General features: G+C 42.6%; 1 protein-coding gene across 1 annotated transcript in view; it reads left to right on the forward strand.

Annotated features, from left to right (window-relative positions):
• The window catches only part of KIAA1549L (KIAA1549 like), a 112255-nt gene that overhangs the window by 66425 nt on the left and 31192 nt on the right, over positions 1-14638 (forward strand). Inside the window, exons 8-13 of the mRNA XM_069965792.1 lie at positions 642-793; positions 1099-1270; positions 2531-2694; positions 5744-5919; positions 7379-7506; positions 8576-8608. Of these exons, the coding sequence (XP_069821893.1) occupies positions 642-793; positions 1099-1270; positions 2531-2694; positions 5744-5919; positions 7379-7506; positions 8576-8608 (825 nt within the window). The remainder of the gene's footprint in view (positions 1-641; positions 794-1098; positions 1271-2530; positions 2695-5743; positions 5920-7378; positions 7507-8575; positions 8609-14638) is intronic.

Consider the following 14638-nt stretch of genomic DNA (forward strand, 5'->3'; position numbering starts at 1 on the left):
ACAGTGTCAACAAAACCACTATGTTAAGTTATCTTGGAAACCAGATGCTAACTAAACACTATTGAGAGGTTGAACTGTACCTGTAATGCCAATATGTACAGTTAATAATTTCCGTATCTTTGTTCTACATACAGTACACAGAAATTACAGGAAGAATCCATTATGCCCTGTATGCCCTTTTTTGCACAACCCATTTTGGTATTATTACACCTCTCTTGTCATTTAAAGTGGGCAGGGCTTAGCTAGTAAGGGTGTGGCCTCCAAGAAACACCAACAATTTTTGTAATCCAAAAAATCTAATCTTAAAGGGGTATTCAGCTGCCCAGAAAAAGGCAGCAAATGGGCCCAAAAAAAGACATTGTGTGAACCTAGCCTTAGGGTGCGTTTACACGTACAGGATTCGCAGCATATCTGCAGCAGATTTGATACTGTGTTCAGTTATAAAAGCTACCCTTAAAGAGGTTTCTGAAAAAAAAAATGTGTTTATTGTATAATGAAAAATGATAAAGCTATCACTGTTGGAGCTTATTGATTTTTTACTTCCAAAAGTTTAAAAAATAAATGTCAGCGTTTTAGTGTAATGGCAAAGTAGAGTATATACATTAAAATGATGCTAAATAAATCCTTTCTCTTGTCCCTAGTGATACAAGGTGTTGATAGCCAGCTACTGGGAGCAAACAATCAAAGCTTTGCACAGCAGATGGAAGAAAGATTGGCCACACTTTTTCAGATATCTGGTCAACAATCAAGGAGGTTTAGAAGAGCAACCACTGTACAGAGCTATACAGTTCAGGTGGGTAACGGTTCACTTCAAAAATCACCCCCATTTTAGAAAGGCTTAGAAATAGGGTCTGTTTTTGCCCTCCCTAGAAACAGGTCCATCCTTGTCCAAAGGCTGTAACTGGTATTGCAGCTCAGTCCTCAGTGAATGAGGCGGAGCTGCAATATCAGACATGACTAAAACAAGATAGGAGTATCATGATTTTTGGGGGGACGAAAGCAGATCAGTTTCCTTGTCTCGTATACCCCTGCAGTAAATTTAGTTTTACATCATTTGTTTCACTGTTTACATTGCTTTATTGGTTGTTTTATTTTCAGATGGTGAAAATGCAACGATTGGACGGTCCTAATAACCTAGCTGAACTGACTTACTATGCTTTAAAAGATGGGCAGCCAATACAGGGCACAGCTGCTGCCAAACAACTAAGTACCATTGACCCTCAGACCATGGCCCTGACCCTTGGATATATTGTCAAAGTACAAGCAAGTTGTAAGTATTTTTTTTTTTTTTTTTTTCATTTAAACAATGGTTCTTAGGTCCATCATAATGCATCACAATACTTATTTTTATAGATATTGATGTAGCAAAATTCCTTTACTCTGGAATCAATGGGAATCCAAAAGTGGGAACCCATCCCCATCCTTTAGGATACAAAAAGTTGGTAGGGGGTTTCGTCACACTGGGGGCCGGCCCGACCCCAGTGCTTCATTCCTGGCTGGTGCTTGGGAATAGAGCGGTGCCAGGCATGGGAACCAGGCAGCAGTTCAAACAAAGGACCACACCACCGGCATCCCCGCACTGGCGCCAGTCTGTTAATGTAAAAAGCCCATAGCAATATACCTGGTGGTACATTTGTTTTAATTTCTACTGTGGTGGCACTGGAGGTGAACTGAACACTACTTGTTCCTGAAAGCCTTCCTAGATCACAGATCACCTTGTAATCATCTTAATTTAGGAACCCTTCTTAATTTAGGGATTGTACAATGAAGAGAACCACTTTAATTTGCAAATAGCATAACAGAAATTTATCAGATCTAATGTAAAGGACAGGGGGAGGAGTTACCCAGGGCAATCAATATAATCAAGTTGTTGCTTTTATTTTTCAAAGTGATCCTAAGATGCACTTACATATATAATGCTGCTATAATGTGCCTGCACTTACACACAGCCATTTACACTGCTGTATAGAAAAGTTTCTGTCACTGTCCTCCTACACAGCTTTGTGATTCTCAATTCCTGATTGGTCCATGCTGAGGACACACCCCTTCCCTATTGTTGTCATGTGACCACACAGACCTTTATTCAGCCTGTTACTGTACTCTGCTACTGCATTATGGGGATCTGCAGTTCCATCCTGTATCTACAATCTGCTGCTGTTTTTTTAGGTTTATGCAGTTACTATACATTATACTCCACATGCTGATTGCTATACTGTACAGTAACTTAGAATATGACATATTCAGCTGTTTCTTAATGTTTGTTGCATTAGTTTTACATGTTATTCAGAATTTAAAAAAATCATTATCTTTGGTGTGTGGAACCAATTCTCTGCATTTCAATTATTTCTTATGTTAAATTTGCTTTAATTTAAGAGTGATTCGGATTACAAACATGGTCCCGGAACTAATTATGCTTGTTATCCAAGGCATATATATATATATATATATATATATACACATTTATTTCAGGTTACCTAGACAACGCCTTCTTTGATCCCACACTTCTAATACATTCTTCTCTCACACTTAGCTGTTGTGCAAGTTCCCCCCAACAACCTCTGGATAATTGCAGCAGTCCTGGCTCCCATAGCCGTCGTAACTGTCATCATTATCATCATCACAGCTGTCCTCTGCCGAAAGAACAAAAGTGACTTCAAATCAGAAAATATCAGCAACCTCCCACCCAGGACCAAGGTATACATTTTTCTTTACAATAATATCTAAATGACTCTCAGTTGGCTCCAAAAAATAATTATTTTTGTAGAATTTCTACTTTCCCTTATTTAGAGATTTAGAGATGAGCGAACCGGGTTCGGGTTCGAGTTGATCCGAACCCGAACGTTTGGCATTTGATTAGCGGTGGCTGCTGAACTTGGATAAAGCTCTAAGGTTGTCTGGAAAACATGGATACAGCCAATGACTATATCCATGATTTCCACATAGCCTTAGGGCTTTATCCAACGTCAGCAGCCACCGCTAATCAAATGCCGAACGTTCGGGTTCGGATGGACTCAAGCATTCTCGAGGTTCGCTCATCTCTAGTTACATTCTATCAGCAGCACAATAGTGGGGATTTCTCTGCCCTGTGAACTCATAGGACAGATGGAACTTTTATTAATTAGACTATAAAATATCATAACCCATATTCCATCCCTTGTGTGTCTTTTTTGTTCTACATTGCTAAAGACTTTTTTCCTTCAGTTGTCATGGTTTAGAGAATTCTTTAAAAGCCTGTCAGGAACAAACAGGTTTTAAAAGATCTCAACTAATATAGTTAAATTAGCATTCTCCTTATTTAAAAAAGTTTTGCCCCCCCCTCCCTGCTGCAGGCTCCCCCGTATACTCCCCTGTGGTGATCTGTTTCCCATGGTGCAGTGCCTGAGGCGCTGCACCTCACAATCTACAGTACTTACACATTCTGCTGATAACCTCTTGGTGCCCGATACCACAGGACTTCAAAAGGTTTGTGGAATCCATGGCTTAAAGGGTCAGAACTAGGGAGCTATACAATGGGTGGTTTAATGTTATGGCTGCTATGGCTATGGTGTATTCAGTTTTATTACTTGGGTATTTACATGAAATATTGGTCAGTTCTGTGCTAGTATAATTTAAAAAAAAGGCGCAGTCTGAAGATGAAATGATAAACTCCATGGGGCAGCCATCTGTTGTGTAAGAGTGTTTTGGTTACTTAATTTTGTACAGTGAATGTTCTGTGCTTTAACATTATGTTTGTAATATTGATTTCCAGCTTATATTACAGCATCTAGCAATTCATTTTCATGCCGCATTCAGGGATCTTTGATTTGGCAGAGCACAGCGCTTCCTTCTCTTCAAGTTAATTTTTTTTACCGTCTCTTGTTTACAGATCTGCCGAGATTATTAATGGGATGCAAATTGACAGACAGAATGTTATTGTTGGCTTATTGACTGCCACTGCCAGAATGGCTTGACTTCTCTCCAAGTGCAGTCTTCAGAAATTGCAGTGATATTTACCGTATTTTTCGCTTTATAGGACGCGCCTTTTGATAAGACGCACCCCTGATTTTAGGGGGGAAAAATTGAAAAAAAATAATTTGCTCATTGTCACAGTTTGGAGATAGCAGCAGTGTGATTGGTGCCAATCCACCCATATAGTGCCCCACATAGTAGCCAATGCCCTCATACAGTGCCCCATATAGTAGCCAGTGCCCCCATATAGTGCCCCACATAGTAGCCAATGCCCCCATATAGTGCCCCACATAGTAGCCAATGCCCCCATACAGTGCCCCCATATAGTAGCCAATGCCCCCATATAGAAGCCAATGCCCCCATACAGTAGCCAATGCCCCCATACAGTACCCCCATATAGTAGCCAATGCCCCCATACAGTGCCCCCATATAGTAGCCAATGCCCCCATACAGTGCCCCCATATAGTAGCCAATGCCCCCATATAGAAGCCAATGCCCCCATACAGTAGCCAATGCCCCCATACAGTACCCCCATATAGTAGCCAATGCCCCCATACAGTGCCCCCATATAGTAGCCAATGCCCCCATATAGTGCCCCCCATAGTAGCCAATGCCCCCTGCAACCAGAAAAACAACAAACAGGCTACTCACCCGTCCGCCGGCCCCAGCAGCTCCTCTCCCGACACTCCGGTCTCCCGACACTCCGGTCTCCCGTCATCCTCCGGCACAGGCAGCAGGGGACAGAGAGACTGCCGCTGCAGAACACTTCCGGGACACAGGCAGCTTTTCTGTACCCCGCTGCCTGTGCCCGGAGGATGACGGGAGACCGGAGTGTCGGGAGAGGAGCTGCTGGGGCGGAGAGGTGAGTAGGACAGCGATCCCCTCCACCCGCCAAGCCGGCCCCCTCCATCGCCGCTTAGCCGATCAGGAGCCAAGGAAAGTGCTGCTCATTGCACTTTCCCGGGCTTCTGATCGGCTCAGCTGAGCGGGGATAGAGGGGGCGGGCGGGGCGGGCGGAGGTTATCGCTCAGGGCCGCTCACTATGCATATGTATAGTGAGTGGCAATACAGGGGGCGGGCGGGGCGGCTTCCATGCGGTGCTTGGCCCTGCTTGGGAGCCGTCTTCGCTTTATAGGACGCACTTAGTTTTTCCTCCCACTTTGGGAGGAAAAAAAGTGCGTCTTATAAAGCGAAAAATACGGTAGATATAGAATTAGATTTTTGATATATTTGGATAATAAATGTCAGTTCTTGTAGCTTTTCCACATTCTCCTGTTGTGACGTTCTGGGTTATCATGCTGGGACCCATTGCAAACTATAAAAGATTCTATGGACCCATATACCATACTAGACTGACTTTCCATACCCAGTGTAGGGTAAGTCCCCCTGTGGGGATGTCCACACTTAGGGGAACATAGAGGTCAGGCAGGGTATAATAGGTCACCATCCTATGGTTATCTATAACACCCAATATCAACAGTGCATCAACTTTCCATGCTCTTTACCACTATGAGTGGCAAAACCTTGTTTGTATATATTCACCAATACAACTAAGTTGCATCACACTTAGTATTGTACTACAGTTTCTTACTACTAGGGGCTAATATTGGCTGAGGTTAATACTATAAATCTTGGAATGGCTCGCTACTCGTACATGCACAACATTCAGATGTAGCTTTTTTATTAGCCTTATGGGGGTTAAACCCACTAACATATGTATCCCATGGGAAATGACAATGATGTCATCAGGATTAGTGATGTACTGAGTTTAGAAATGTTACTTTTCCTTTTACAGCCGGTCCAAGGTTTTGATTACGCAAAGCAGCACCTTGGACAGCAAGGAGGGGACGAGGATGTGCTTCCTGTTACCCAAGAGACTGTGGTGCCATCACTCAACTTATCCCAAGAAAGAGACAGCACAAAGGATGGCAGCACAGAGAAGATGCTCAAGTCTTCAGATAATAGAAAGAGGTGTGACCCCAAAAATCATTGTATCGTTTTTTTAATCACATAATTTCCCCTTTCTTGTATCTTATTCTGGAATACCTGGGAGACAACCCAGAATTGCAGCATGTCCTACAAAGTGTTCACCCAGTTTACTTAGACTACAGAATGCAGTCATGCAGTCATACTGTACCTTCCCTGATCCTGTAACACAGACATTTAGGACATTGCAGTTGTGTCCAGACTTCACATCTGTGTCGCCATGTAGCACTAGCCATAATTGTGCCCCAATGTAAAGAGTGTCGTTGTAGCAGAGGTGAGCTGGTAACAATGTTATCAAACTATTTTTGCTAAAGGTCCATTCATATGTTTAGGATCTGCAGCCGATTTAATGCTGCAATCAGTCATTTAGTTACATTGATACCTGTAGCATAAAATCTGCATCTTCAAATCTGTGACATTGACTCTGCGGCAGGTACTGTATGTGTGAACGGACCCATAAAGGATCTCAACTAATATAGTTAAATTAGCACTTCATTATTTTTTTTTTGCTCCCTGGCTGCAGGCTCCTCTGTATACCCACCTGTGATGATCACTTTCCCGTTGTGCAGTGTTAATATCTGGTTCTCCAAGCCATTCAGATCCTGCTTACGCCTATGTCACATAGGCGCTGGGGGAAAGCGTTCATCATGGAGGACTGGGGGAGCCTTCATCTGGTGAGTAAATGGAAAAAAAAACAAAAAAGGAGTGATTCTTTAACTCTGTAGAACTGGTCAATTTAAAGTGAATGTACCAATTTCTTTTTATACACTACCTAGTTGGTGCCAACACAGAGATCCCAGTAATGTGGTCCATTTTTCAAAACGGTCCTGGTCCCTGCGATCAGCTCTGGTTTCTTCATGTGCACTTTGGGCCACTCTATGCACTGGGGGCCGGCCTGGCGCCCCCAGTGTAACATTATCGCCTTGGTCATGCGCCTCCATTAGAATTAGGCTGCGTAATCGAGGGGAGGGGATATTGTTACACTGGGGGGCGCCAGGCCTCCAGTGCATAGAGTGGGCCGAAGTGTACATGAAGAAACCAGAGCTGATCGACGGGACCAGGTGCTGTTTTGAAAAATGGACCGCATCACTGGGATCCCCGTGTTGGCACCAACTAGGTAGTGTATAAAAAAAAAAATTACTAAGTGAGTTGGTAAATTTGCTTTAAATATTTTCACAGATACATTCATTTAGCAAACCTGCCTCCTTCTCCAGTTGTCTCATTTAGCAAACTTGCCTCAGTTGTTCTGAATGACAAACTCATCATCGTAGTTATGTTGAGTAATTCAGCTCTGCTGCATCCATGGAAGGCAAACCTGTACAATGGCGGACACACAATACAGTCACAGAAGCCCCCACTTCTTCCAAGAGCTCTTGACATTTTCATTATGTGAGTTGCAGAAATGATGCCTAACACTTGTCTCTGTTGCTATGGTAACCTGTAGCCGGTCGCCTTGTGAAAATGGTTCCGTCATCAGCAACGAATCAGAGGAGGCCAGTTCAGACACGAGCACTCCGCAGAAAGTAATGGCTCAGCACAGAGTGACAAAGGATGAGGCCTGCAAGCGGAACGGTGAGGAGGGCGCCCTGCTAATGGCTCTGCAGCCAGCACTGTACATCATCTGCCGCACCACATAAGCGCTGTTGTCATAGTGCGCCTTGAAGGAATATTACATTATACTTCTAATACTACATCCCCTTTAACACCTCCATTTATAGTTTGCATAATGAAACTGATATCATTCTCTTTTTTCCTTTATCGTGTATTTGCTTGCAGAATGCTCTACATGTTCCTTTGTCTTGCAGGAGGCTGGCACAGGAATAGTTACACATTCCCCTCTGCTGCCTTCTGTGCAGTCTTTAAAATTTACACAGCACAAATCCTAATAGGACCATTAAATTTAATGTGATTTTCTTTTGCTGGGACTTATTTAAAAGGGGTTGTACAGGATTAGAAAAACCTTTTCTTTTTTTTAGAAGAGCACCACGCTTGTTCATGAAGCTGTTCAAGTGAACAGATCTGAGATGCAATACCAGATATAGCCTATTGACAAAGACGGTGCTGGTTCTAGGAAAAAAAATGATTCTAATTTCAATGACTACTCAATTGCTGCTGGACAAAGCACTGCATAGTCTATCTAGACAGCTGACCCTGTGAAAGCACTCGCTATATCGTCCAGGTCTCCATGGACGATACAAGGTTCCTTCGTGCAGCCCATCTGCTCTATTTCTCATGCCATGTAAAGGCACAGCAAACAAGCTGCTGATCTCGCTGATTGGCGCTCGTCTCCGGCCACCATGGCCTAGAAATCTGTGTGTCTAAAAGGACCCTGAGAGATGAGTGAACCTTGAGAGCACTGCATTTGATTACTGATGGCTAAAGAAGTTGTATACAATTCTAAGGCTGCCTGGAAAACATGGATACAGTCATAGGCTGTACCCATGTAGAGGGTTTCAGTTGCAGATTTAGCATTCGGATCCAGGAGTGTCTTTTACGCCTCTGATTATTAGGTAGTTTTTAAGACCCACACTTAACACCCACACTTTACGTTAGTCCACAGGCTACTTATAAATGAAGATTATATAACACTATTCCATGTTTCTGCTTAAGGTTTTTTTTTTTTGCTTTATCTGTTATTTAGGTTTTCCAAAACAAAAAAGAAACAAAAAAATTGGTAAGATCTTCCATGTACTGATCTCTTGTCACTAACATATTTAAACGTTTCCTATTTTTTGGGTAGAGAAAGATCTCTAACATCTCTTAAGACATGGTTGAGGCCATCTCCAGAATCAGCTCTGTGTGATCCAATACATATATCCTGCATATATGTAGATTTAAAGGGCTTATCCAGTGTTAGTGAAACATAGCCACTTTCTTCCAGAAGTGTCTGCAGTATGGGTGGGGCTTCCTATCCCACGGCTGCAGCTTCAGCCTCACAGTGGTCTTTGAACTGACAGGCCGCCCAGCCAATTATTGTCCGGGCTCGCCAGTGATTGGACCATCATTGATTGGCTGGGCGGCCTGTCAGCTCAGAGTAGCCGAAGCGTCTGCTGCTGGGAAGAGAACAGAGGGCAGGAGAAGGCCGGTAGTATGAAAAGGTATTGTATTACCTATTTGTTTAATCGTCAGCCGTCGGCGGTGCATCGCTATTACATGTAGCGATGCGCGCCCAACGATCTTAGGTCAGAGCCTAAACAAAACGATCAGCCGGTGATAGTTTCATTGGCTAATCGTTGTCTCTATCACATAGAGCGATTATGTAATAGAGCCCTAAGTATATTCAAGAGAAGTGGCAGGCCAGACCCATGTAGCCTGTCCCCCAGTTCACCAAGCAGCCTCATTTGCATAATTAATAAAGTAAACATTTACCAATGGATGGAGGTACAAAAATTTCCTTTTATTCTCAGTGTCCCCAGCCCGATGGGAACATAAAAGGAGGGTAGAGTCTTCTAACCTGCTGTTAGTTTCCCTTTAAGACAAGGCATTGTCTATATTATGTTATAGTGACCTTTACTGAGTCAAGTAGACAATGTTCCAAAAAGAAGGGTTTTCAAACATTTCAACATTGTTAGTGTCATATTGCATAAAGGTAACAATGTATAAAATGTCAGATATTATGGCAAAAGTACCTCACAGGCCAGTCATAGGACCATACTACAGATTCGATTTCTCCCCTTAGAACCCTACAAGAATTGAACATTTTTTTCCCCCCAAAAGACATGTAGATAGTATTCAATGGTAAATCTTATCATGAAGAACAAATGGTTTTTTTACACCCAAATGTGTTTAGTACACATTAGGTTTGTGTGTGCACCATCGTGGTGTTTTATTGTACTCGGTGTTTCATTGTGTTTGGACTCCTATAAGATTTTATCAATCTGCTGGCAGCAATTGTGCACAGTTTATTGGCTGTGAAGCAGTTCAGATTATGAGCTATAACCTGCTTTAGGCCGTCAAGGTTAGTGAAAAAATATGGTCCTAGTTTCTAGGAAGGACTTGGCCCTGAACAATAGCAGTAAATAATCATACTGCAAGTTCAGAGTAGTTCATTGTGACAAATCCAGTAAAGCAGGGAATCCGCTCTTTATCAACTATAATAGAATTAACATCTACGTGTTCTGGAAGGATCTGAATATATCAGAACTGCTACGCACATATGTATATAGAAGTGTGTTTAAAGGGAACATTCACACCATTATTGCATTATTGCTCACTTACATGTTCAGTTCAGGTAAACATCTATGTGGAGAAATCCACTGCCGAGAACTAAAGGATTGGGCATGTTGAAACTCAACCTTCTATACCCTTACCTCTGTAGCTCTAAATACTACAATTATATATTAACCCATAGAGGACCGGGCCAATTTAAATTCTTGCGTTTTCGTTTTTCCCTCCTTGTGCATAAAAGGCCATAGCATTTGCATTTTTTCACTTAGAAACCTACATGAGCCCTTATTTTTTGCGCCACTAATTGTACTTTGCAATGACAGGCTGAATTTTTTCATAAAGTACAATGTGAAACCAGAAAAAAATTAAATGTGTGGTGAAATTGAAAAAAAACCCAACACATTTCTTTTTTTTTTTCGTTTTTACGCCATTCGCCCTGGGGTAAAACTGACTTGTTATATATGTTCCTCAAGTTGTTACGATTACAACGATATATATATGGACAAAGAGGGGCGCTAATATAGTGTAGCATAAACAATAACAGTGGGAAAATTACTTGTAAGATGACCAAACTAACCTGGTGGTGTTGTGCAAATCATAGGCACAACACTAGTAGGAGTTTTTGTTGGGTTTAGTCCGCTGCCTGGCCTCTGGTTGTCTGCTCCCGGCACCCGTCCTGATGCCAAAGCACGAAAATGCAGTTTGGAATAGACCATTGGACCATACATACAGCCACGGCGCAGGACTCACAAAATAACTACAAGGACCTCACAGGTGTCCATCTTGGGCGTTTATTCACACTAGGCTTAAAAATGCTGAAACGCGTCGCTCATTATTAAGCCTAGTGTGAATAAACGCCCAAGATGGACACCTGTGAGGTCCTTGTAGTTATTTTGTGAGTCCTGCGCCGTGGCTGTATGTATGGTCCAATGGTCTATTCCAGATTACAACGATATGTAACATGTATAACTTTTATTGTATCTGATGGCCTGTAAAAAATTCAAACCGTTGTTAACAAATATATGTTGCTTAAAATCGCTCCATTCCCAGGCTTATAGCGCTTTTATCCTTTGGTCTATGGGGCTGTGTGAGGTGTTATTTTTTTGCGCCATGATGTGTTCTTTCTATCGGTACCTTGATTGCGCATATGCGACTTTTTGATCACTTTTTATTACAATTTTTCTGGATTTGATGCCACCAAAAATGCGCAATTTTGCACTTTGGGATTTTTTGCGCTTACGCCGTTTACCGTACGAGATCAGGAATGTGATTAATAATAGTTTGAGCGATTACGCACGCAGCGATACCAAACATGTTTATTTATTTATTTTTATTTATAACATGGGAAAAGGGTGTGATTCTGACTTTTATTAGGGGAGGGGGCTTTTTATTGATAATAACACTTTTTTTTTTCTTTTTTCTTTTACCCTTATACTAGAAGCCCCCTGGGGGACTTCTAGTATAAGTGCACTGATCTCTCATTGAGATCTATGCTGCATAGATATGCAGCATAGATCGATGAGATAGGCACATTGATTGCTTCCGGCTGCTGCAGCTGGAAGCAATCGAGTGCCGAGCCGGTACCAGCGCCATTATGGAGGAGCGTCCCGGAGGAGCGATCCACCCCACTAGACACCAGGGAATGGCTGCATCAAGTATTCGGATGCAGCAGTCAACTTTGACAGCTGCATCCGATTACTTTACTAGCGGGCACGGCGCGGCCCCGCTCTGAATACATGGAGGCGGCCCTGGATGTACGGGTATGTCCAGGGTCGCCTAAGGGTTAACGGGGTACTCCGAAGAAAATATTTCTCTGTCAAATCAGCTGGTTTCAGAAAGTTACTTTACTTTGGGATCTGAGGTTTGGGGTGGTTTTCGGCCAACACTTCAGACAAAAGTCTTTTAACTTTATATAAGAAGGAGGTTGACTTGTAAGTAGTATTAAGAACATCTAAACTCTTCATGTCACAAGAAAACACTTTGGCATGGACTCTTGCCGAGGCATAGCCACTGCTCTTTTTTTTTTATCTCCTCCCAGCTTCAGTACCACCTGCTGAAGCTGAAAGGTGGATCCCATAGATGTAAGTTCTTGCTGATGGGTATCTTCCTGCTACTGGTAATTTTATCCATAAGCCACTCAGGGAAAAGATGTGATGGTGAGGCATAAGGAGCAGCCAAGCCAACAGGAAGATGCCTATAGCTAAGGTGGCCCACAGTCCACCTTGTGCCCCATGAGCATATATTGTTCCAGAGATAGATTTTCACCCACAGAGGTGCATTATTTTCCACTCTTTTTATCCACTCTAATCCATAAATCAAGACTGACATTGTAACTTAATCCCATTTAGATGAATGTGGATTGAGCTACAATACAAGATCCAATACATGGGCAGTAGTGGTGCTTTTATTTTATATAATCATTTTTTTTGCTAATTTACTGTATGACCTTTCATAAAGCTATACTACTCTTATGAATACTGGAAACTAAAAAGATCAGCATTCAAATTCGTAACACAGCACCTCAGCAACAGGCACTGGCCGGCAGGCCAGGCCCTGTGAATATTACTCCCTGGTCTTGAATATAGCTGGATACAATACTAGCAGGAAACTACAATATAAAGGAAACTAGACTGGGAATATCCTCAGTCCTTCACTCTCCACCTTTTTATACTTCAAGGATGAGCTTCCAACGGTATAATTTGATACTTGCAGATCCTGATGAAGCTGCAAGGGACATGTCAGTAATGTATACTTACCTGTCCCACTCCCCTGCAGCTGCTTAATCTTGGGCCATCTGTATTCTACCACTGTCAGTGTTTCTGAAACATCCAGTGACGTCCCGTTCCTCATGGATCCTACAGTTTACTGTCTATGCTTAAAAGCATTTATGGAGGGAGCCTGACGTCACCTAACATATCTAAAACACTGACAGTGGTGGAGAATGGGCGACCCGAGATCTGATATCTATAAGGGAATGGGACAGGTAATTATACATTACTGACATGTCCCCCGCAGCCCCGGTAGGATTCTTGAGTATCAAAGTATAGTTACTTTGACTGTTGTCCTTTACAGAGGTTGCCTGACCTACGGGGTGACCTCGCAGACCATATCTCAAGCAGGTGGCAGACAAGAAAATATGTGCTGAGTCACATAGTTAACCCCTTGCTTACTTTCAACATGTACTTGCTGTCATTGAATAGCATACAGTGAAATACACAAAGTGCAATATAACATCCTTCACCTCCAGATTTAACCCTTTAGACTCTCAATAAAGATATAAGTAGTTTCGCCTACACATATATACATTCAGCAGCATCGGACAATAGGTTTGTTCTGGAACACTGCAAATATATAGCCTTTCCTTTATATATACTTCTATTGAGTGGCAACAGTAAGAAGTGACACAGACCCCTCTGCTTCCACCAACATTTGTGTCGGACCCAATGTTTGTTCCTGGGCCCTTGTCTGATCAAGCAATGCCGCAGAGCACTATACAAAGCAGGGTCCCATTCCCCCCATATACTGTATATTCAATGGTTTTAAATGTTTGCTTGACCGCCATACATGTCCTTGCAGGGATGAATGTGTTTTTGTTCTAAATAGGTGGGGGAAGGGGAGCTGCTGCTGGACACATCTGGCATCAGCTTATCTCCCATGAGAAGAGAAGAATAAAGGCCCTATTACACGGAATGATTATCAGCCATATCTGGCCGATACTTGTCCCATGTAATAGAAGGCAACGATCAGCCATCGATGTCGGCTGATCGTTGCTGTCATTTGTCTTTCAAAATGTTGATAGACAAATGACTGTGATAGCAGCGATCTCCTGCCGTTGCTCCGTGGAATAGGAGAGATGGCAGCAGACCGCCACTATCCTCTATGGGCTGCCTGGGTGATCAAGCTATCACCCCGCACCTCCCCTGCACTTATCTGCTTGCAGCCGGCATGTGTAAGAGCGGCGGCAGGGAGCGGTGAACGAGGAGCAAATGAGCGCTGACAGTGCTCGGCTCGTTAAGGCATGTTAAAGTCCATCATGCCTGACCCTTCACTCCTGCCAAAATCTGCCACTGGGGAAGATTTGAAGGTTTGATGCTACCAAAACTGGAAGCAACATTAAAAGGGTTGTCCGATGGTAAAACCCATTTTTAACTGTCTAATAAATAAATATATATTGGTAAATAATATTATTTTATTATCTTTCTCTGGTTTCCCATGCTATCCTTTTGCATTTAATGCAAACTGTCTGATTTGTTGTGTACAGCTAAACATGCTGCCTGGTGTAACAGACTTAGCTGGGAGTTCTACCTACTTCAGCCGCTACTATCTCCCTCCCATAGATTATAATCAAGAAAGTGTAGTGGGAGGGAGATAGAGTTACTTAAATTTCTGACCAGACACTGTACACAGGAACAGGAAGTCTGTTACAGGCTGTATACCAGGTAACATGTTGCCTTGACAATAGAACAGATATTTTGCATCAAAATTTCACAATATATGTTCATTTATTAGGCAGATAAAAATAAGTCTGTTTGCCGGA

The sequence above is a fragment of the Dendropsophus ebraccatus genome, chromosome 4, assembly GCF_027789765.1.
Source record: "Dendropsophus ebraccatus isolate aDenEbr1 chromosome 4, aDenEbr1.pat, whole genome shotgun sequence".
In the NCBI taxonomy this organism is placed as follows: domain Eukaryota; kingdom Metazoa; phylum Chordata; class Amphibia; order Anura; family Hylidae; genus Dendropsophus; species Dendropsophus ebraccatus.